This window comes from Corticium candelabrum, chromosome 6, assembly GCF_963422355.1.
Source record: "Corticium candelabrum chromosome 6, ooCorCand1.1, whole genome shotgun sequence".
Classification (NCBI taxonomy): domain Eukaryota; kingdom Metazoa; phylum Porifera; class Homoscleromorpha; order Homosclerophorida; family Plakinidae; genus Corticium; species Corticium candelabrum.
In genome coordinates, this window is record NC_085090.1 from 2,276,580 (window position 1) to 2,300,791 (window position 24,212).

The 24,212-nt window shown below is 42.8% G+C and overlaps 4 protein-coding genes across 4 annotated transcripts; all 4 read left to right on the forward strand.

The window, feature by feature from the left end:
• The first annotated feature begins 2,831 nt into the window (after positions 1 to 2,831).
• Positions 2,832 to 3,320, forward strand: LOC134181583 (jerky protein homolog-like). The gene has a single exon (XM_062648853.1). The coding sequence runs from the start codon at positions 2,832 to 2,834 to the stop codon at positions 3,318 to 3,320; it is 489 nt and encodes a 162-aa protein (XP_062504837.1).
• Positions 3,321 to 4,005: 685 nt separating this feature from the next.
• LOC134180719 (uncharacterized) lies at positions 4,006 to 5,032 on the forward strand. Its single transcript, XM_062647904.1, has 2 exons — positions 4,006 to 4,776; positions 4,831 to 5,032. Exons 1-2 carry the CDS (start codon positions 4,556 to 4,558, stop codon positions 5,030 to 5,032), a joined length of 423 nt encoding a protein of 140 aa, XP_062503888.1. The 5' UTR covers positions 4,006 to 4,555.
• Positions 5,033 to 5,313: 281 nt separating this feature from the next.
• On the forward strand, positions 5,314 to 7,016 carry LOC134181385 (uncharacterized). The gene is made up of 2 exons (XM_062648656.1): positions 5,314 to 5,862; positions 5,924 to 7,016. The coding sequence occupies exons 1-2, from the start codon at positions 5,762 to 5,764 to the stop codon at positions 6,927 to 6,929; spliced, it is 1,107 nt and encodes a 368-aa protein (XP_062504640.1). The 5' UTR covers positions 5,314 to 5,761; the 3' UTR covers positions 6,930 to 7,016.
• Positions 7,017 to 20,142: 13,126 nt separating this feature from the next.
• LOC134181291 (zinc finger MYM-type protein 1-like) lies at positions 20,143 to 22,651 on the forward strand. Its single transcript, XM_062648539.1, has one exon. It carries the CDS (start codon positions 21,001 to 21,003, stop codon positions 22,558 to 22,560), a length of 1,560 nt encoding a protein of 519 aa, XP_062504523.1. The 5' UTR covers positions 20,143 to 21,000; the 3' UTR covers positions 22,561 to 22,651.
• Positions 22,652 to 24,212: the final 1,561 nt, after the last annotated feature.

Here is a 24,212-nt window from a genome sequence, read left to right on the forward strand (position 1 = left end):
CCTCATTAGTAGAGGAGATACAGGTCAATCAAACCTTTCACTTTATGTTAATTAATTGAAATGGCATTCTATCACAGAACTGTTGTTCTTTTTAGGTTCTAGAATCTGGGGAGTAGCTGTTGGCTCTGTAGCTATAGTACCAAGATTAGATAGTTTCGTGTACGAGTTGACAATTTGATGACAAAAAGCAACGTTTGACAATGCTGCACTCAATTGAAGGTGGATTGATGGTGTTTATGTAGTTAAATTAGTACTTAACATGATGTTGATAGGCTGGTGTTGCTACATTCCCACTTCCGATATTGACTGATATATGTTATGCTTTATGATTTGTATATAGAATCCGAAAAATGACGAATTTAGCAGTTAGGGGTTTTTCGACGCCCAAAAAGTCTTCCTTACTGCGTATCTAACAGAAATTTGACAGCAACACCTACTAATCAGCTTTGCCAGCGAACAAATTTTGTTGGTACCTCAGCTCGCTTACAAGTCATACTCTTGAGTGAAATGAGTGCAAAGTAATACCTGCCACTCTCTGAATCAACAGAGGATAGAATTGCGCGGAAGTTGACTATTGATAAGCGATAACGGTAAATACGAAACCGGAACTTGACTTGTATAAATGAGATTTTGACTAATCGCATATATCAACTACTTAAAATTGAAGGACAGGAGCATATTGCGAGAGAGGTTACGAGGATAATTTAAGTTTGATTGCATTGAAGATTTTGAGACATGAAAAAATTCTGGAAAAAATTTACTTTTACATTATTCAAAACTGGTGTCAATTATTATGTCATGGTGTCAATTTTAATGTCTACTATGGGTCCACAGGCGACAAACCAGAGCATGGCCTTACTATGGATGTCGCGTTACAGTTGGTTGATCCAGGACTGAGATTAAGTTTGGGGGCTGGATATCAACTATGTGTTGATAATTATTATACATCTCGTGTCCTTTAAGAGAAGCTCCTGGAAAAGAAGACCTTGCCCTGTGGTACTCTTCGTAGAAACCGGAAGGGCTTCCCCAAGCAGCCGACGAACTCTGTTGCCAAGAGTTATAGGGGACACTTCTGGTGGGTTAGAAATGGGCGCCTAACCGACTACCAATGGAATGGCAACAACCAGGCTGTTTTTTGTCATCCATGCATTCAGGAGCTGATGGATCAACGTGTACACGATCGGTAGAGAAGATGAATCAACTCGTATCGTGCCCTCCAGTTGTACCTTATTACGACAAGTACATGGGGGCGTGGATACTTTATTACAACAAGTACATGGGGGAGTGGATAAATTCGATCATATGACAAAGGTCTACGGAGTGTTGAGGAAGTGCTACCGATGGCCAAGCGTTTTTCTTTATAAATTCCTTGACACTGCCGTAGTCAATAGCTTCGTCATATTTAAACATCTAAATCCCGATACGACTATGTCCCATTTCGGCTTTCACCTTGCTATTACTAAACAGCTTGCAGAGTTATTTAGTGAAAGTCGATTTGGGCCACAGCGTCCTCTTCCGACTCCTGCACCTGATCCAACTGCTGCTCCTGCCGCTGAACCTGTGACTGCACCTGTTCCTGTTGCGACAACTACTGCTCAGTCACCATCTACTGCTCAGTTACGATCTACTGAAAGACCATTGGAGGTGGAGGTGGATCAACTATTTGTGGTGCCATGACGGGAGTTTCGAGTGGTGATGACAGAACCACTACCTCCACAGTTCGCAAGTTCGACAAGGGTGCACATAATCCGAATTCATCGTTTGGATCAACAATGTTGGTAAGACCTGTGAGGACATCCTGAAAGAATGAAGCAATTCTTTTGATGCTAGAGTCTATACTCTGAGCAATTTAACTGATGCTTGACAAGGTGATCACATCATGATGTTTCAACACTTGTACATGAAGTTGATTCAGTAACTAGTTTTGATTCAGTAACTAGTTTTGATGCACAGAAAGTTGTCATTTATACAACAAAACAGAATATCTTGTGTGTCATCTGCGGATGATCGAGTTCCGCGGCTAGTTTCGACTCGTTTCGTAGTGTTCTCAATACAGTTGTTAATAAACACTTCTACAGTAACCAGTGTACTTGGAAAACCAAATAGTTCTTCATAGGCACTTCAATACGGTGCTCTAACAACGGTGATCACCCAGTACTTGTTATAATCTAGTGGCTAAATACTTGCATCACAAGCACCACAATCGGTGCAAAATAAACACTATTCCACACACGGCTAGTTCCCAAGCAATGAGATAAGGATGCATGTGCTGATTGACCCTCACGTTCAGAAAAAATCCTCAGTCATTTATTGCAAATTGTAATTGCTATCACTGAAAAGTCAATAACATTTAGCGAAATTTGATCAAACACGAACGTCATATACGGTGTGTGACACACACAAAAAGCTGGTCATATCGTTGGAAGATAATAGTATGTCGACTTAGAAGTCTTTATAAAGAAGATGTTGCCGATTTCACTTGCGCTTTATGACGGGATTTTCCTCGACAAGTGACTCAGTTGGGGGAGTACGTACACAATTGAGGGAACCTACACAATATTCTTGTCATATGCGGGATTTATCAGTGTCGCAACAAGACAACTGGGCACAAAAATTTACAAAACGGAGCAAATGTTAACGTAGTAGCAAAAGTGAGGAAGACAACATGGTAGCTACGGTGCTCAAACCGTTGTTCTAGATCTGTTGCTGCAACAGGATATATATGAAGTACAGTCAAACCTCCCTTATCCGGACCTCTCACTTACGGACACCTCCGTATACCGGACACTGAGCTAAAACCGAACGCATGCGCAGTGACCAACACGTGCTCTATGGCGTCCAAGCAATCACGGAAACGGTCAGTTATTACTCTAGAGAAGAAGTTGGAGTTAATTAGTGAATTGGAAAAGGGGCAATCATTTCGACTAGTCTCTCAGCATTATAACATTCCGAAGTCAACGTTGGCTGACATCTGGAAAAGCAGAGACAAGATTTCACGCCATGTGTCAGGTAGTGAAATTCCAGACGTTGCAAAGAAGCGTCGAGTTGTAAAGAAGCCGCGGTTTGAGAAGATCGACGAGGCATGCTACATGTGGTTTGCGCAACAGAGAGCGAAGGGAGCCTCGGTGTCAGGACCTTTATTGCAAGAGAAAGCCTTGACCCTGTTCCCTTCGCTTTATCCTGACGAAGAATGGACCAGTTTTAAAGCTAGCTCTGGTTGGCTGCAAAAGTTTTGCAGAAGACATGGAATTCGTTCTATGCGTTCTATTCGTTTGTTGCGGAACACACGTACTATCAATGTATGTAGACTGCATCATTAAGTTTATTACGTATTTGAGCATGCGCAGAATAGAATTCTCAGTTACGGACAATTCTAATATCCGGACAGCTACCGGTCCCGAAGTGTCCGGATAAGGGAGGTTTGACTGTACTAAAATGGCACTACAGGTAGGTGTGATAGCCATGGCTATACTGCCGAATTTGGAACTTACACTCACCTTTAACAAGAGTCAGGACTCCTTGTTGATTTCAACTTATTCAGGCGAGTAAAATTTCTAACTCGGTAGTTATGGAACGAGAAGGATTCGAAAGATCTGTTCAAAAGCTGCTGCTAAATGAAGGGTTGACTATATCTCAAATAGCAACGGACAGACATCCACAAATCACAGCCACATTGAGAAAAATAACAACAAATACGCCATCAGCATAACGTGTTGCATGTATCGAAAAGAATTGTGACTCAGAACGGAAAAACAAAGAAATGCTGAAACCATTGGCATGGATACAGTCAGTCTCCAACCACCTGTGGTCGTCCTCTCAATCTTGTAACGGAGATCCTCAGAACCGAACGATCTGATTCGAAAGAATTAATCAAAAGATCAAGAGTGCGGTTGGAAGTATTCGTCCCTTATAGTTTCTCCAGTACAATTCTATGATGTAGGATCTCCATTCCTTGAATATCAACGACTTCTTATACCCTCTGCTTTGACATCTGCTGCTAAGCAACATCAAATCTCGCCGGATGACAGTTTCAGAAAACAGTAATAATGTTAAGGAGGTAGTCCTCTACGCTCCATCTTGAAAAGGCGAATTTCTTGATATTTTAAAAACGTACAAGAAATGTGCCCAAAGAGAAGCCTTACTATTCAATTATCTAACCTCGAAAGCGTTTCTACTAATGTACGTGATGCGCGAAGTTACAGACAATGTAGAATGAGGTCTTCAACAGCAGCGCCGCGCTTCGCGTAAATCTCGCTATTCGCTGCCATATTGGATTATACGGGCTATTATGACGTTGGCACACGTGATGCAAGGTTATGTGATTGTACACAGCAATACGAACCAATAATCCAGCTTTGAATGTTTAGGTAGTGTGCACATGCATGAGTACAGGCGTACACCATAGCAACTGATTGCATCTGAACCTAGCAACCAATCAGCACGCAGGAATGTAATGGGTCGACTTCCGTGATTGGTCAGATCGTGCCATTGTTCTTCGTTCTATTCGTTGCAACAGCGTTCTTTCTTTCTCGTGTACCATTACGAATTATTTGTGATGCCTCGTCGTCAGCGTAACAGAGTTCCGCCGACAGTTCGTCAGGAGCGTGACGGTTTTGTTGCCCCAGAGGGGTTCGCTCTAGTGGATCTGTCGCACTTGGCAGCTCAACTAGAGCCAATTGCGCTTTGTGCTACGTGCCAAAGCGGGCACCTACGTCTGAAGATCGCCGTCAACAGGATGGGATTTTCAATCCCACTGTTGTTTGAGTGTACCAACAAGTAAGAATGTGCCGTCTTAGATTTAGTTAGCGACTGGACTATTTTTCTTTCTAGGTATTGTGGAGTTGACGTTCGCACCGGCCATTCCTGCCATTCCTCGCAGAGAGTGACTGCTGGTCAGGCGTTCGAAATCAACAGACGGATGGTGCTAGCAATCAGAGAAATTGGGGGTGGCCATCTGCAATGCAGGTATGAGTTTTCGTTTTCATATCTTGTGTTTCTGTTTATTACCTTATTTTTTATATATAGAAACTAGTAGCAGTGGTTGGAATACATGGCGAACTCGCAAACGAGCCGTTTGCGTCCTACCAGAAGGCCGTGGAAGCAGCGGCTACTGCGGTTGCCAAGGACCAGATGGCTAGAGCTGCTACCGAGCTCCGTACTCTCTGTGATTCTACTGTACCTGATCCTGGTAATCAATTACTTGAAATTGCTGTTGATGCACGCTTCGACACGTGACGCGAGTCCTACGTGGTGATTTGCGTAACCTGACTCACGTGACACAAATGCTGCTTGATGATTAGACATTTGATTGCACTGTACATTCCCCGTACAAAAATGCCCATGGATAGCCACAGTTAGCACAATAGTTTTCAAATAACCTCTGATCCCTTACTAATTATGCTGTAATGTCAAAAAACTTGGTAGTGACTAATTGGTTTTTGTAGCTACATACCGTCCTGACAGTGATGATGATGATGATGATGACAGTGACTTTCTTGGGTTTGCCACCACTGATGATGTCGTGGATGTCGCTGTGTCGACTGATGGCACGTGGCAGAAGAGAGGACACCAGAGTCTTTTTGGCATCCAGGCTGCCATCTCGGCTGTCACAGGCAAGGTGCTCGACTTTGAAATCCAGAGCCGGTTCTGCAAAGAATGCCAGTCCCACGGCTCTTGGGATCGGTCTACTGAGAGGTTTCGCCTGTGGAAGGAGGCTCACGCTCCAACCTGCAGCCTCAACTACCGAGGTTCATCAAACAGCATGGAGCAGCATGGGGCGGTTTTGATGTGGGGCCGGTCATTGGAACTGCATAAACTGAGGTACACCACCTTTATAGGTGATGGTGACAGTTCCTCATTCAAGTCAGTAATTTATGCAAATCACTACAGTGTTCATAAGTGACTGTGACTGTTGTGCTTTCAGGTCGGTTCTAGCAGCTAAGCCCTACGGTGACGATGTCACCATCACCAAGAGTGACTGCATCGGCCACGTGCAGAAGAGAATGGGGACACAGCTGAGGAGGTTATGGGTAGAACACAAGGACGTCGAGATTCCTACTCTATCTGGGGAGTCCACGAGGAAGGGGTTGAAGGGCGCGAACCGGTTGACTGCAGACCTCGTCAACAGGCTGCAGAATTACTACGGCATAGCCATTCGAAGCCACACTGGTGACAAACCTGGGATGATCACTGCCATCACAGCAATATACTGTCACCATGCCAACGACCACTCCTTCTGTCCACCTGGTGAGAGCTCATGGTGTAAGTATAACCGTGGCGATCCCAGTTATGCCCCAAAGGAGATACAGCCAGAAGTCCTAGACCTCATGGAGCCGGTTTTTGAGAGGCTGAGTGACGAAGACCTACTCGAGAGGTTGCAACGTGGAGACACGCAAAACTCCAACGAGGCTCTTCACTCTCTCATTTGGAGGCGTTGCCCAAAGGGGGTATTTGCCTCTCTTGAAATCATTCGCTTGAGCACATCACTGGCTGTTATCCAACGAAATGTTGGCAGTGTTGGATTGGCTAGTGTGCTGCACTCTTTGGGCATTCTAGACACTGATGTTTCCATACGCCTTCTTGAAAAAATAGATGTCAAGAAGAAGAACCAGTTGCTCAGACAGCGAAGTGTGGAGTATAAGAGGAGACGACAGATGCTGAGAGGGATGAAGAAGCGTGGAGAGGATGCATTGTGGCAGAAAGAGATGAGTAGTTACGAGGCAGGCGGTTTTGGTATGATTGAGGAGGAGGAGAGTGGATCAAGAAAGGGTGCTCGAAAGAGGAGGAAGAAAGCGAGAGATCAGGAGGGTCAGTCAATAAGTAAACGTCCCCATCGTGCTGCAGCATCTGTCAGCACTCCACCATCTGAGACTTGTCCACCACCAGCATCTCAGAGGCGTCCACGTAATGTGAGGCGTCCTGAATGTTGATTTGATGAACTGCAAGTTCGTGTGCAAGGGCCAACAATCCTGGGCCTGCCACGTCAAGAAGAAGCACAATTCTCGTTTCCACATTCCTAAAAATACGCACAAGTTATCACTAAAGCGTAAAAATCTTAACCAAAACGAAAAACTTACAAACCCAAAATGTTTATAGGGCTAAAAAATAAAACAAGACGATGCCAGTTTTTTTGTAGAGGAATGAAACTTGGCTCACAGATTGTTGAATCTAAGAGCGTCAACAGAAGCGTATGATATTGGATAAATGTTTTTCATGCCCGTAAGAGTCCTAGTCTTCGTGCTAAACGTGAAAATACATGTCAATACACTCATGCGCGACGATCTTTGGACGAAACGAATTCAGCGTTCGCACATGAGTTGCTCAATCAGCAAAAGCCATTAAAAGAGGTGCGAACATGATCCATAGTACCTGTCGGTGACGTTTGAGGTATGTGCGTAAAACGGTTAGCGAGGAGATTGAGTAGATTGACTACGCCTTCTCTTCCGGGTAACACTGTTAAACGGTATCTTTAGCAGTCGACGGTACCCGTATATTGACAGTTAATCATGGCCAAGTCTTATGATATGAGTTTTGTCGAAATAGTGTTTGACCTGAGTTTTGTGGTAATTTAGAAGTTACTGGTCTAATAGAAAATGGCGAACCCAATTATCACCTTACATAATACGAGGAAATACGGTAATTGTTTATGAAAATTGAATAACAGACTTAACAGTACATGTATTGTGTGCAAATGTGTGCAGTGTGACATGTTGTGTTTTGTACTTCTTGACAGCTTTACAAGTGTTGAGCTGTTGTCTGCTCAAGAAAGGTAGTCCTGTTGAAGCAGAAGTGTTGCTGAGACAATCTTTAAAGGAACATTTCGGACACATGTGTTAGTACATTGCGCCCCGCATACACTTTTGATTGTAACCATACCATCAAATAGAGACATTTGACGCATTTGCAGAACGAGATATACTTACGTATGCTTCTAACTGATCAAATGATAAATTCTATCGGACTTGTGTGTAACTTTTCCATCGGGACTCCAACTTCTAAGAATATCTACCCTAGCTAGATCGCAGTTTGCAAAGCGTGCTGTTTGAATCAGTAGCTGAAACACTTATGCACAACTTACTCATACTTATCATGCGGGCAACGCTTTTCGATCGTGACGCTGAGGAGGGTTTTCTCGCCATCACGTGTAAGTAACATCACGTGACATCGACAACAATCTGCGGAAGCGCCCGTGGACACCGAAACAGATCTGGACGACGAAACGGATCTGGACGCCGATACGGCTCGCCTCCTTATCCTTTTGCTAGTGTTCATCAACAAGTTTATACAAGGATTAAACTGAAAATTAGTAAGGGATGACCGTAAATGTGAAACAGGAAATTGACTTGCACAACTGTTGTGTGACTAATTGGTATATCAACAACTTTAAGAGTTGAAGAACACAAGCACATCGTAAAAGAGGCTATGAAGATAATTGAGGATTGATTGCATTGAAGATTTTGAGACAGGATTGAAACTTGGCATACAGGTTGTTGATTGTAAGAGCGTCAACACAAGCTTGTGATATTGAATAAATGTTTTGCATGCCCGTGAAGAGTGTAATTATTGCACGCCATAAAAATAATTCTTAACGATGTCACAGTAAGAATTGATAACATTACAGATGAAGGACCAGACAAGGTCTATAAAGGAGCTCCACTAACCGCTTTTTACGATAGTTCATTGAGGTCCTGCGTTGAAGCTGTGAAATCTGACCTTCGTCGTCTAAGGACGAGACTGACAGAAAGGTTTGACTGGAGTGATGTCAAGATGCTACGGTCAATATTGAAATCCCTAGACAAGCGGACTTGGACTATACATCAGTGTCAGAAACAGCAGCAGTGACAGTGATGAGGACGATGATGGAGACACAGCTGAAGTCCAGGAAGCAGTTCATTACATTGGGTCGCACATGCTTTGTCCGCTTGAAGCGAAAGGGGTCAGTGTAATCGACCTTCGAGAAGTTGAAGTCGCAGTGTCGTATGCCAGGCGATACCTGAACATTGTGAAGGAGCCATATGAAGCAGTATGGTTTAAACTTCACAACTGTGTGGATTCAGAAGTGACCAACTGTTCTTCACTTATCCAAGCACTCAAGTGGAAAGAATGCTTTCATCGCTCAAACTTATCAAGACGGATCGACGAACAAACCTTCACGATGACACACTGACTGATCTTCTAGAAATTTACCAGGAAGTTCCACCACTTGAAAAGTTCCAACTAGACTATGCTGTCAAAACTGTGGTGGCAAAGCTGTAAGACATCCAGGCGACCCAATCAACGACAGACTGTTTCAGGGAAGGCTAAATTTAGATTATTGGAATAACTTTTATACCAACCCTCCAGAAGAATTTAGTGAAGATTCTGACTGCTAAGTACTGCGTAGATCTTAGAACTGCTAATAGTCACAAGCTGCAGTTGTCAATAGTTAAATTTGGCAAGACATACTTGTCGTAGACAGCTTTCAAATTTCCTTTCTGGCTTAGAAATTTCGTTTGCTTGCAAACAGTTCTCAAAATAGGCCCACAAATGTGTTTCAGCCACAATTTCAGAATTCTTGTACCATGGGCTAGTCAATGCAAATAGAAGCTGGTTCTGAGAATATTACGTGTATATATAAGATAGGTGTTGCTACCATGTTTATCACTTCCCACCAACCCAGCTGCTAAGTTCAATGTGAAACAGGCTTCCTCTGTAGTCCCCCAAACGACTAATAATTAAATGTCAGTATGCTTGTAATCATAAAAATTAGTTAAAAGCAATTAATTGAGAATGAACAAAATTCGTTTCGTTACAATGTCATCCACAAGTAAAATGTCATCCACAAGTAAAATGTTCGGTCACACCCGGTTGTGTCCGATTCAGTTCGAATTGCTATTTTCCTCTCTGATGAGTCCGATCAAGACCAAGGTAAAGGACAATCTGGTACTTGCCTGTATCGTTCGTTAGGCAGGAGGTACGTACAAGGTTTGGGTACTTGCTTACCACCAGAACCATATGGCGTGCCAATCAGAAGACCAACAACGACGAACAATCCATTCTTGCGTCGTCACTTAAACACTTCCATCCAAGCATCACATCATCCCCAATTATTGATGACTCAACCAGAAGGGACATCGCTATCCCTCTCGCCGCTCTTCAGGAGGAAGACGAAGCGTCTACTGGAGACGACGAGCTACTACCACCGGTCGGCATAATGAGGAGGTTAGATAAATATGATACAAATAATACACTAAATAAAGATACAAGTTCAGTCATAACATCGACGAGCGTTACCCTCCCGCCAATATATATTCCATCTATAACTATACCATTCTCTATACCGACTACTATGTCAACAATCAAACTACCTTCTTCAGTCGCCACATCACTAGTAACATCATCTGCTGTGACGACACTGTCCACTCCAATTGCCACAACATTACCAACAACATCTCTTGTTGTGTCAACAACCAAATTATCATCTTCTTCAACCGTCACATCATCAATAACATCACCCGCTGTGACGTCACTACCTATTCCGACAACAACCACAATAACAACAACAACAAAAGCAACAAAAATTAACAATCCAACCAGACTAGCTGAGGATCGGAGTGCTCCCCCTGAGGCTAACCCCCCATTTCACAGACCCAATATTTAGACTCGACCATTCGTGTGATCGACGTAGTTGCTTGGTAATCCGTACTTTAATCAACACGATTTGAAAAAATGTCCATACGCTAGAGATTTCACTGCATGCAGATAGCTGTTTTTATTATCTATTTCATCCATCCACATTCATCAATCCATATATCTGTCTTTGGTAAGCGATGATGGTAAATGTGAAAACACGAAATTGACTTATATAACTGCTGCTTTGACTAATCGAATACATTAAGAACTCAAAGATGCAGGACAGAAGCATATTGTGAGAAAGGTTACAAAGAAGTTTGATTGCATTGACGATTGAGCAACCTGAAAAATTCTGGAAGAAATAACTTTCAACTGACAGGATTCAAAAGCGAACTCTAGCACCAACCAATAGAAATGCAGTCAGAAACTATTCGTCGACATAAGAAACAGCGAGATCGAATAGATTCATTCAATTGAAAGATCGTATATTTATATTTTTGTTAAATGACTCCAATAGAAATAGACGAAAGCCACGGCACCTTACATTACAGCTGGTCAAGCAAACAACTCAACATTTGTTAGACAGTTTCAGCTCTAGGTGGTTCATCCGTAGTTGATGACGTTGCGCTTGAGTTATTCGTATCGTTCTGGACCGTACGAGTCGCTACTGGGATGTCTACCCTCCGGTGAATCTTGTACATCTGCACTTCCACGCGCATGTGCGCGTTCCAAGAAAGTCCGTCTACATCCGACTTGCATTCGCCCTCTAGTCAATTAAGTGTGCTGGTCAAGAAGAATTCGTAGCGATCGTATCAGAGCAGTTCAAACTTGGCAAGGTACTTGACCTCAATGAAAGTAACACGCACATAATACCGTTTTCTAAAGTCCTAGCTTTCATGCTAAACGTAAAAATACATGTCAACACACTCATGCGCGACGATCTTTGGACGAAACAAATTCAGCGTTCCCACGAGTTGCTCAATCAGCAAAAGCTATCGCGAGAGGTGCGAACAGTATCCATTGTACCTGTCTGTGACGTTTGAGGTATGCGCGTCAAAGGGCTAATTAGTGAGAAGATTGAGTTGATTGACTACGCCTTCCCTTCCGGGTAAGACTGTTAAGCGGTATCTTTAGTCGACGGTACCCGTATTTTGACAGTTATTCATGGCCAAGTCTTAGGGAATGAGATTTGTCGAAATAATATTTGACCTAAGTTTTGTGGTAATTTAGAAGTTACTGGTCTAATAGAAAATGGCGAACCCCAATTATCACCTTACATAATACGAGGAAATACGGTAATTGTTTATGAAACTTGAATAACAGACTTAACAGTACATGTATTGTGTGCAAATGTGTGCAGTGTGACATGTTGTGTTTTGTACTTCTTGACAGCTTTACAAGTGTTGAGCTGTTGTCTGCTCAAGAAAGGCAGTCCTGTTGACGCAGAAGTGCTGCTGAGATAATCTTTCAAGGAACATTTCGGACACATGTGTTAGTACATTGCGCCCTGCATATATATTTAACGCATTGGCAGAACAAGATCTGCTTACGTATGCTTTTAACTGATTACATGATATATTATATCGGACATGTGTGTAACTTTTCCATTGAAATTCCAACTTCTAGAATATCTACCCTACTCAGGTCGCAGTTTGGAAAGCGTGCTGTTTGGATCAGTAGCTGAACACTTATGCACAACTTACTCATACTTATCAGGCGGGCAATGCTTTTCTATCGTGACGCTGAAGAGGATTTTCTCGCCATCATATATAACATTACGTGACATCGACAACAATCCGTAATTTCGCGGAAACGCCCGTGGAAGCCGAAACAGATCCGGACGCCGATGCCGCTCGCCTCCTCATCCTTTGCTAATGTTCATGTGCGACAGACCACGTATGAACAGCTGATTTAACTCACACTGAAGAGAGAGGTCGAGTCGGTGCTTGATTGGTCTTAAGAACTTCGTCGAAGTTTCGCGCCTAGTGTCCGTTCTTCGTGATGTGTTGGAGTGACGGAGCTGCTAGTTTTCCAGTATGCCAGCTGGCCAAGTTAGACGTGGATGCTGGTATACAGAACGTCTGGATAACAGAGTCTTGTGCTAGGTCTGCAAGATATGCCAGATCCATGCGCACAAAATCACGTACCAATGATGGACAAAGGGGTAAGTTCGGCAGAAGCTTTGGGAGTTCTACTGTCCTCCATTATCTCGGACGGTTCCACGGGTAGTGGCGCGCGGCTGGCCGGCTGGATCTCACTGAGAGAAGCCTTCCCGCCCATCCCGGACAAACTCGTCGGCGCATTCAATCGTTAGACTACGTCGACCTGATAGCAAGGCAATCTGGAACTGCAGCGAAGGGCAGACATGGTCTAGACATGGCAGTACAGATTCCGCATGCGAAACGCGATTGGTATGCGAAACGAATTATGTAAATGAGCAAGTTTGTAAGCGGACTCGCATGGCGATTTTACATAGGGTAGTATGATAACATTGAAAATTATCAGAACTTCTAAGATCACAAACATGCAATTTGTCGATAAACACGCTAATGCCATAAATCAATTAAAACAATCGAATGAGACTTTCAAGCAAAAATCATGACTCTTATTACATTTTTACACAGACTGCTCTAGCATGACGCTGATTATACCTCTGCTGTAGCAACAGTAATTGTAACGATGATGTGCATGAAGATGACCTCTTAATGAAAAATAACGGAATTAGCACATTTAACGGTTTTTCGACGCCCACTTAGCAAGTCTTCCTTATTGAGTATAATACTAATCCGCTAAAAGTGTGATTAGCACCTACCTATTACTACTATCACTAGAAGATTCTGGTGCAGATTGAAACTGCTGACAGACAGCAACTGTAAAGATGGGTTGTAGCTGTTTGGAATGACATTTTATGGGAAACAATATTAACACAATCAAATACCACAAACGACACACTCTGATCAAGATAGAGATGATGGCTTGACCTAAACTACCAGTAACTGAACCAGAAACTAGTCATGTTAGCGACCGACTTTAATTGATATTACCATAGTATAGTATACCGCAGATGCCTGCGAAATATAAGGATTTGGAAAACTGCACGTTTGCACAACGTATATCTCGGACGTCTCTATTTGATGACGTAAAATTATGTCATAAATTTGCCCGGATAGCCCGTTTAGAGCTTTCGAATGGTATGACGTTCGTTATGATTCAATCGTGTGCGGCCGCGTCAGAGGCCAAAACGTATCCAGGACTTTGCATGCAATGGTGAGAGTACGCCGATCCGCAAGTCCAAGCGTGATGTGAAGCCACGCAGACAACGACTCCACATATGCCGATGCGTCGTTTTATGGTGCGACCTGCCTGGAAGCGTCCGAATTCGCGAACTTCGAGGACGCCGAAGGGCAATCAGAGGAGCAGCAGCGCATGGCCTTCGACTTGTACTCCAAGCTAATCAAACCGGCTTGGAGTGATGACGACAGCAGTTTCGAAGATCGTCCTGGTCCTTCTTCTTCGCGGAAGACTGCGGCTTCTAAAGCTTCTACAGCGAAGAAGTCACATGTTCGAAGAATGTCGCACGGTCGTAGGGTGTGATGTCGTTTTGCATACATTGTTTTTACGATGTGAAGCGCATGAATTCGAATGTTTAGAACGTTTCAGATTTCAGAGTAGTCTGGTGCTGTGTTGCTAGTTCTAGCCTGTCTTTCATTGTAATTATTAGGAGGAAGACCAAAAATACCACAACTGCTGCCGTTTCTTCTACCATCGAAGAAACTTTGTCGGAACATGGAGATTCCGCAGGAAGGTAGCGCCTCGTTTCTCGAGACTCCTCGCAGTGGACGCACCGCAAAGGTGCTTCAGGACGAGGAGAAAACGTTAGCATTCCACGACTTGCGTCCATTGTTCAAACTTCCGGTACCGCGTTGTTTTCTGCAGGAGGCTTGCTGAACTTCCAATGACTCCCTACGACCGCGAGCACCCTTCGAATGTCACCAACATCGACTTCGAACCTTGCAGGACTCCAGCAGTTCACCTGCTTGCAGATGCGGACGTAGATACCAGTAGCCCAGTCAGTCTGTTACTTCTATTTTTTGTCACCGATGTAGTGAACAAAATTATGGAATTCACCAACCAGAAGGGAAGGGCAGAATCAACCAAGGTGAGTGGTAACTTGTAGCTAAATATGATGCAGATGACATTTTAATATATTTATATTTCACGTCAGCAAAAAAAGGTATAAATTTGGAGACCCATCCAATCCTGTAGAGAAGTCTAAAGGTTTTTTGCTGGCCTGTTGAGAATGGGCATCGATCGTAAACCGAAGATGACTGATTACTGGAGCCAAAATATCCAGAGCAAGTTCTTCACGGATGACCTTGGCCTCAGTGGGAATCGGTTCGTAGCCCTCAACAAATGCATCAAAATGTCTTCTGAAGACGATGACAAGAACAACACCCGCGACAAAGTGGGCTATTACCGAATCCTGAAAATCAGACTACTGGTTCACCATTTCAAGAACAGGTGCAGGAGCTTATTTCTCCCTAGTAAGCACATTAGCATCGACGAGCGCATGCTCCGCTTTAAGGGTAGGCACACAATGAAACAATATGCACCATGCAAGCCTAACCCTTATGGTTTTAAGCTGTGAGCCCTAGCTGATTCCGAGACCGGATATCTAGTAGATTTTAATGTCTACTATGGGTCCACAGGCGACAAACCAGAGCATGGCCTTACTACGGATGTCGCGTTACAGTTGGTTGATCCAGAACCGGATATCAACTGTGTTGATAATTATTATACATCCCGTGTCCTTTAAGAGAAGCTCCTGGAAAAGAAGACCTTGGCCTGTGGTACTCTTCGTAGAAACTGGAAGGGCTTCCCCAAGCAGTCGACGAACTCTGTTGCCAAGAGTTATAGGGGAGACTTCTGGTGGGTTAGAAATGGGCGCCTAACCTACTACGAATGGAATGACAACAACCAGGCTGTTTTTTTTGTCATCCATGCATTCAGGAGCTGATGGATCAACGTGTACACGATCGGTAGAGAAGACGAATCAACTCGTATCGTGCCCTCCAGTTGTACCTTATTACGACAAGTACATGGGGGGGGGGCAGGATACCTTATTACAACAAGTACTGGGGGAGTGGATAAATTCGATCATATGACAAAGGTCTACGGAGTGTTGAGGAAGTGCTACCGATGGCCAAGCGTTTTTCTTTATAAATTCCTTGACACTGCCGTAGTCAATAGCTTCGTCATATTTAAACATCTACATCCCGATACGACTATGTCCCATTTCGGCTTTCACCTTGCTATTACTAAACAGCTTGCAGAGTTATATAGTGAAAGTCGATTTGGGCCACAGCGTCCTCTTCCGACTCCTGCACCTGATCCAACTGCTGCTCCTGCCGCTGAACCTGTGACTGCACCTGTTCTTGTTGCCACAACTACTGCTCAGTCACCATCTACTGCTCAGTTACGATCTACTGAAAGGCCATTGGAGGTGGAGGTGGATCAACTATTTGTGGTGCCACGACGGGAGTTTCGAGTGGTGATGACAGAACCACTACCTTCACAAATAATTACCGTGGAGACACCACCACCACCACCACAAATAGTTTATAAAGGTTTTCGAAAAGATGGTCAGCATGTACACAAGAAAATAGTTTGTCTAACTCCCTGTATCAGCTATTGTACTGTAACTGTTGCAATGAAGACAAACGTATTCGAGCACGAACTGATTGCGTTTCCTGTACACCTAAGCTGTCATGAATTTCAGTGGTTCGTGCAAATTGCAAACGTAATTCTACTAAAATTAACTACGTCTTTAGAACGATATTCTAGACTTCGGAAGACGAGTTGTCAATGTTATATTCTCATGGCAACGATCATGGTGCTGTCGTTGCACCTATCTTGTAAAGTCGCTCAACGTTCTGTATAGCCATAACACTAAAGTATTATTCAAGGACTTTGACAGTTCATGGCTATCTGACGAGTACGAAAACAAAATGCAAGCAAAACTTGATCTCTCGTTATGGACTAAACACAATTTGATTTCAAAGGTAAATTACATATTAACTATACTTGTATAGCAAGTTATAATAAATAAGTTGCCAATTGTTCAACAACAGAAAGAACCACAACAAACAGATAGTTTCGATTGCCGTTTGCAGATCTCCGTAGTACGTTTTACAATTATTCTTGGATCTGTTTAGTTTTGCATTTCAAATCTGTACCCTAGCTCTTGTACTTAGAACACGAGACAGTTCAGCTATCATAAAAGAGTTGAAACTCGTGAAGTCAAATGTTAGTATGTACTCTTTTTCGTGCATGGTATCAATACCTAATTCCTGTAACCGCGTTCTTTCTGTATAAACGGCCTTCAAAAGGCATGAACGAAAATTGCCAAATATAGCAAGAACGAAGAAAAGATAGGTTAGAAACTCTACTGGAGAGGATGGTCGAAAGGCTTTCATTGATGTTAGAAGTTATGCGCATGCGTGGTTTAGTAGATTTGACTTAACGGTCGCCGTTCAACACCAAGGCGACAAGCAAACGTAGAACAGCCATTGATGATGCTCTTTATCGATGCGGCGAAGAGAAAGGACGCAAACAATACTTGTCAAGCAATAGACAACGGAGCAAATGTAAACGTAGTAGCAAAAGTGTGGAAGACAACATGGTAGTTACGGTGCTCTCACCTTTGTCCTAGATCTGTTTCTACAACATGATATATATCAAGTAATAAAATTGCCTTAAAAATACCCCCAACTACGGTATATACTCAATTTCGTTTTGATGCTAAATTAATATCCGTCTTACAGTTATAGATGGTATCAGCTGGAGCGCCGATTACTTGACATTTTGCCACAGTAAAAAACGCAAAACAAGACCGAAGCATTTTCAAGTATGAAATATATGTAAGATTTGATCCATTTTGGCACACAGAAACATCTAGTCGCTACCGATGACACTAATTTTACCTATGCTGTAATAACAGTGACAGTAACGATGACGTGCACAAAGATGAACGGTTAACGCACTTGTGCTTCACACTGTATAGTATTTAAGAAATTTAACGAATCCGAAGAAATAATAAAATTAGCACAATTGGGGGTTTCGCCGCCAAATTAACAAGTCTTCCTCATTGAGTATCTTTAATACGAATTCGCTAAAAGTGTGACTAACAACTACCTATTACTATTATTATGGACCATGTTGAAACTGTCCACAGTCCACACGCTGCAATTGAGGTATATGCTAGACAGCAACTAACTGTAAGGATGGATTGCAGCTGTGTGGAATGCCTTTTCATTGGAAACAATATTAACATCCTTCTGAAGCTGACAAAAACTACCTCACCTTGGGTTGTACAAAGCCTGTGCCAACCAAACTGTTTGTGGAGTGCCTCCTGCACCTCAGTGTGCCATTACCACAAACAACACACTCTGATGAAGACAAGGATGATGGCTTGACCAAACGGCTAAGACCGCTTAACTTAATGACATAGGATTCATGTAGGCGTCACATTAGCATAGCAATAGCAATCAAAGTAGAGCTTACAAGTCTGTACACTCTGCAGTATTTCCAGGCGGCTGCACAAACTTTATCAATCACCTGACGTGTGCTGGAATTCTCCTTACAAATCTTACATGAGACAGTACTATGACACGGCTTACTATGACCGAGCAACACGACTTCACGCGTTCTGATTTGCCATTTGGTCATAGGATTGGGAAGCTATCCTTCAGGAATTGATTAGAGATTCGTTTGTTTCTTGCGCTGTCACATGTTCCCTGTACGGGAGTTATGATGAAAAGATCCACTGCTTTAAGCCAAGAAAAGCTTGCCACGACGAAAGGAGACAGCTACTTAACAGTTTTACGTGAATACCGACATGACAGGTACTGATGAAGGCGAAGACTTTGATGAATGTGAATTGAGACTTGTGTTGATGATTCTGACTGTGTCTCCGACTCAGACTCAGACTAGCTGCTACAGTGCTAGCTATTTCTTGTTTCCATGGCCAATACAAAGCAGTTAGGGTGTTGAGTTGTGGGTAATGGGTTACGAACAATTTGCTGCAAATGGAGAGAAAAAAATACGTGTACTATAAATGAAGCAGTAATATTGTTGCAGTACTCTGACGCATGTACCCTTTTACCATAGTTACCACACTGCATAATTACAGCTCAGTAATTGCCGGTCTCGAGTACCCGCCAAGTGAAGAAAAACGGTAACACAATTAGGCGCTGGTGCTAATATACGAGGAAATACGGTAATTGTTTACAAAAATTGAATAACAGTATTGTGTGTAAACGTGTGCAGTGTTGAGAAGTTGTCTCGAGAACAAAGGCAGTGCTGATAACGTTGAAGTGCTACTTAGAGAATCCTTAAGCTTCGACAAGACTGCCTATCCTGATAACAAAACTTCCAATGTTGCCAACAATTGTCATGATTGTACTGTTGCTGAAGACATTATGCACGTATTTTTTAAAAGTGTTTAAATAGTGAAGAAGCAGCACCTTCTAATTAGTTTGTGTATGACATTCAACAGCTCGCAAGTTCGACAAGGGTGCACATGATCCGAATTCATCGTTTGGATCAACAATGTTGGTAAGACCTGTGAGGACATCCTGAAAGAATGAAGCAATTCTTTTGATGCTAGAGTCTATACTCTGAGCAATTTGACTGATGCTTGACAAGGTGATCACATAATGATGTTTCAACACTTGTACATGAAGTTGATTCAGTAACTAGTTTTGATTCAGTAACTAGTTTGATGCACAGAAAGTTGTCATTTATACAACAAAACAGAATATCTTGTGTGTCATCTGCGGATGATAGAGTTCCGCGGCTAGTTTCGACTCGTTTCGTAGTGTTCTCAATACAGTTGTTAATAAACACTTCTACAGTAACCAGTGTACTTGGAAAACCAAATAGTCCTTCATAGGCACTTCAATACGGTGCTCTAACAACGGTGATCACCCAGTACTTGTTATAATCTAGTGGCTAAATACTTGCATCACAAGCACCACAATCGGTGCAAAATAAACACTATTCCACACACGGCTAGTTCCCAAGCAATGAGATAAGGATGCATGTGCTGATTGACCCTCACGTTCAGAAAAAATTGTCAGTCATTTATTGCAAACTGTATTTGCTATCACTGAAAAGTCAATAACATTTAGCGAAATTTGATCAAACACGAACGTCATATACGGTGTGTGACACACACAAAAAGCTGGTCATATCGTTGGAAGATAATAGTATGTCGACTTAGGAGTCTTTATCAGGGCCGTAGGAGCCGGTGCGGCTGGTGCGGCCATGGCCGCACCACTTTTTGTAGCCTCGCCTAGCCAGACCCTTCTCTGCGCGAGCGAAAGAGAGAGAAGAGGAAAAACAAACACATATAAGGAGGCATTCAATTTGAAACCAGACTGACAGACATTCACACACACGTACACGCACACACACACACACACACACACACACACACACACACACACACACACACACACACACACACACAGGTAGACATACAGAGGGCCTGGGTACGAGGCTACCCTCTTCTTGGCCTCAGATAACGCGCGTTATTGACAATGGCGAAAGCTCCTCATCCGGCTTCTTTCTTTCTCCGCCAATGTCCTGTTATTGGAAAGAAAAACGATACAAGATCAACGCCTTCTTTAAGTGAGTCACCTCACCAGCCTACTGCCATTCAGTTTCCAAAGCGCCAATTTGGGAAGAAAAGCGTCGTGTACAGGCCATTTCAGCCGGCATGGTTTTTGAGGTAACTAGTTGAGAAACATATTGTTAAGTTAATTAAGCTGTATAGTGTAGTGTACCACGCCTTTCTTCCTTTCAACTTTTGTCAGTAATAACTGATTAGCTAACGGTTTCAGGTGGCAGTGGCTTCACTACGTGGAAGGTGAGGACAAAGTATACTGTCATACGTGCGTAAAGGCGTACAAGGAAAAGAAGCTTGTGGCACCCAACTTGGAGTGGTCTTTTATATCTCATGGTTATACTAATTGGAAAGACGCCACAGTTAACTTTGCCAAACATGAGCAGTCTACCTGTCATGAAGATGCAGCACTAAAGATACTGTCTGCTGGCAAGACAATACCCGATGTGGGTGAAAGTTTGTCATCACAGCATGCCGTGGAGAAAGAAGAACGGCGAGTTTGTTTATTAAAAATCATACAGAATATACGTTTTCTTTCACGTCAAGGCTTGGCCTTGCGAGGTGATGGCAATGAAGATGATTCCAATTTTTCCCAGCTTCTAAGACTTCGTGCAGTTGATAGTGAAAGTCTTTCTACGTGGCTGACTAGAAAGACTGACAAGTACACATCTCCTGAAATACAAAACGAGCTGCTGAAGCTAATGGCATTGAAAGTTTTAGAGAAAGTTGCTGACAAACTTCACAGTGCCAAGTTTTTCACTATCATGGCTGACGAAACAACTGACTCCTCTAATAGAGAGCAGGTAGTTATTTGCTTACGCTGGGTGGATCAGTGGTTTGCTGCACATGAGGAGTTCATTGGACTGCATGTGGTAGATACTGTTGATGCTAAGACAATAGTCCATGTCGTTAGAGATGTTTTACTTAGACTGAATTTATCTCTGAACAAAGCCAGAGGACAATGCTATGACGGAGCAGGAGCTATGGCTGGTAGGAGACAGGGCGTGGCAAAGCAGATTTCTCAAGAAGAACCTAGAGCAATTTACACTCACTGTTATGGTCACGCTTTGAACTTAGCTTGTTCTGATACGGTGAAGCGCTGTGACTGCATGCACAATTCTTTGAGCACTGCATATGAAATCATGAAATTGATAAAAAAGTCACCGAAGAGAGATGCTTGTTTACGGCAACTGAAGGACGTCCATTCACCAGACACCCCTGGGCTCAGGGTGCTATGTCCAACTAGGTGGACAGTAAAGGCAAAGTCTCTACAAAGCATTGTAGACAACTACTCAGCAATTCAGGAACTCTGGGAAGAATCACTGGGTGACGTCAAAGAGACGGAAATGAGAGGACGAATTTTGGGAGTCTCAGCCCAGATGAAGACGTTTTCTTTTCTCTTTGGAGTTATGCTGGGAAGATTGCTGTTTAGTCATAGTGACAACCTCAGTAGAACTCTTCAACATACAAACTTTTCAGCTGCCCAAGGACAAGCAGTTGCATCAATGACAGTCAGGACTTTGGAATCTATGAGAGAAGATAGTGGATTTGAGGCATTTTGGAAGAAGGCAACTGAAACTGCTAGAGAAATGATTGTAGGAGAACCTCAGGCACCTCGGCGTAGAAAACGACCACGTAGGCTAGATCATTGGAATGCAGAGCCAGAGTTTCCAGAAACTGCACAGGCCCACTATAGGAGGATTTACTTTGAAGCTTTTGATTTGATCATATCATGTATCAAAGATCGGTTTGACCAACCTGGTTACAGGACATATAGCAATCTTGAAACGTTGTTGCTAAAAAGTGCTGTGAATGCAGCATGTGAAGATGAATTAAGAGCAGCTCTTGATCTGTATTCAGGGGATTTCAAATCTGATTTGCTAAAGACACAACTAGCTATATTTGGTACTGACTTCAGTGGTCATGTACAAGAGGGATATCCTGTCACATTAATGGATGTGGTCCAATATTTCAAGAAACTGAGTGACGCTGAGAAAGAGCTACTGAGTGAAGTCTCAACATTAGTTCGGTTGATTCTTGTAATGCCAGCTACGAATGCAGTAAGCGAACGCTCATTCAGTGCAATGAGACGAATCAAGACTTACCTTCGAAGCACAATGAGCCAAATCAGGCTTAATAATTGTATGGTACTGCACGTTCACAAGGACCTTACTGATGATTTAGATTTAGCAGAGATTGGGAATAGGTTCGTAGCAGGGTCTGAGCACAGGGAATCACTATTTGGAAAGTTTACTAAATAATCATTATTAATTGGAGCATTGGTCTCTTGCTTTAACGCGCACTAAATTAAAAGCCACGCCCTTTAGCGTGCGTTAGGCCGTACCACTTTTTATTTGCTTCCTACGGGCCTGTTTATAAGAAAGATGTTGCCGATTTCACTTGCGCTTTATGACGGGATTTTCCTCGACAAGTGACTCAGTTGGGGAGTACGTACACAATTGAGGGAACCTACACAATATTCTTGTCATATGCGGGATTTATCAGTGTCGCAACAAGACAACTGGGCCCAAAAATTTACAAAACGGAGCAAATGTTAACGTAGTAGCAAAAGTGAGGAAGACAACATGGTAGCTACAGTGCTCAAACCGTTGTTCTAGAAATGTTGCTGCAACATGATATATATGAAGTACTAAAATCGCCCTACAGGTAGGTGTGATAGCCATGGCTATACTGCCGAATTTGGAACTTACACTCACCTTTAACAAGAGTCAGGACTCCTTGTTGATTTCAACTTATTCAGACGAGTGAAATTTCTAACTCGGTAGTTATGGAACGAGAAGGATTCGAAAGATCTGTTCAAAAGCTGTTGCTAAATGAAGGGTTGACTATATCTCAAATAGCAACGGACAGACATCCACAAATCACAGCCACATTGAGAAAAATAACCACAAATACGCCATCAGCATAACGTGTTGCATGTATCGAAAAGAATTGTGACTCAGAACGGAAAAACAAAGAAATGCTGAAACCATTGGCATGGATACAGTCAGTCTCCAACCACCTGTGGTCGTCCTCTCAATCTTGTAATGGAGATCCTCAGAACCGAACGATCTGATTCGAAAGAATTAATCAAAAGATCAAGAGTGTGGTTGGAAGTATTCGTCCCTTATAGTTTCTCCAGTACAATTCTATGATGTAGGATCTCCATTCCTTGAATATCAACGACTTCTTATACCCTCTGCTTTGACATATGCTGCTAAGCAACATCAAATCTCGCCGGATGACAGTTTCAGAAAACAGTAATAATGTTAAGAGTCACTGTTGAAATCAATACACCATCAGGTACCGTTAAAACGTCAACAAATTGATGCAACTGTGGCTTTTCCAATGGAATGCAGTGGCCTGTAAACACTATATCTCTGCAGATGCACCCGTTTATGTCCTGGAATGATGAAAGAATCATGAAAAGAAGGAAGAGACGGCCACCACCGCCGACTAGACTTCCTGTTTCAAAACTTGTATGTGTAATATTTGCACTTCGACTCTACTTCCAGCAAAATATGTTCGACAGAAACACTGCTACACGCTGTACAAGATACTAATAAGACTACTACAGAGTCACACGGTCTTTCAAGAAGCAGATGAGAAAGTGTCTGACATTCCTAAGGCATTATCACAGCATGAAAAGTACAAGAAAGCATTTGCTGTCAAAAATTAGCAGAATTAGCGTCCGAGATTCCATAAAGGAACTATGATAAAGCCATTCAGTGCTTACAACAGATAAGAGTGCATGGGAGGCAAAAAAACATGTCATTGTCTAGGTTATTGACTCAAGCAGTGACGACGAGAGTTCGAAAGATCGTCCTGGTCCCTCTTCTTCGCGGAAGATGTCCGAGACATCTGAAGTTCCTTCAACGAAAAAGTCACATGTACGAAGAAGAATGTCGCACGG

Coding starts and splice junctions, on each gene's coding strand:
- LOC134181291 (XM_062648539.1), top strand. CDS start 21,001: ATGGCATTGAAAGTTTTAGAGAAAGTTGCTGACAAACTTCACAGTGCC.
- LOC134181583 (XM_062648853.1), top strand. CDS start 2,832: ATGGCGTCCAAGCAATCACGGAAACGGTCAGTTATTACTCTAGAGAAG.
- LOC134181385 (XM_062648656.1), top strand. CDS start 5,762: ATGGAGCAGCATGGGGCGGTTTTGATGTGGGGCCGGTCATTGGAACTG. Junction 5,863..5,923: donor GGTGACAGTTCCTCATTCAA/GTCAGTAATTTA, acceptor TTGTGCTTTCAG/GTCGGTTCTAGCAGCTAAGC.
- LOC134180719 (XM_062647904.1), top strand. CDS start 4,556: ATGCCTCGTCGTCAGCGTAACAGAGTTCCGCCGACAGTTCGTCAGGAG. Junction 4,777..4,830: donor TTGTTTGAGTGTACCAACAA/GTAAGAATGTGC, acceptor TTTTCTTTCTAG/GTATTGTGGAGTTGACGTTC.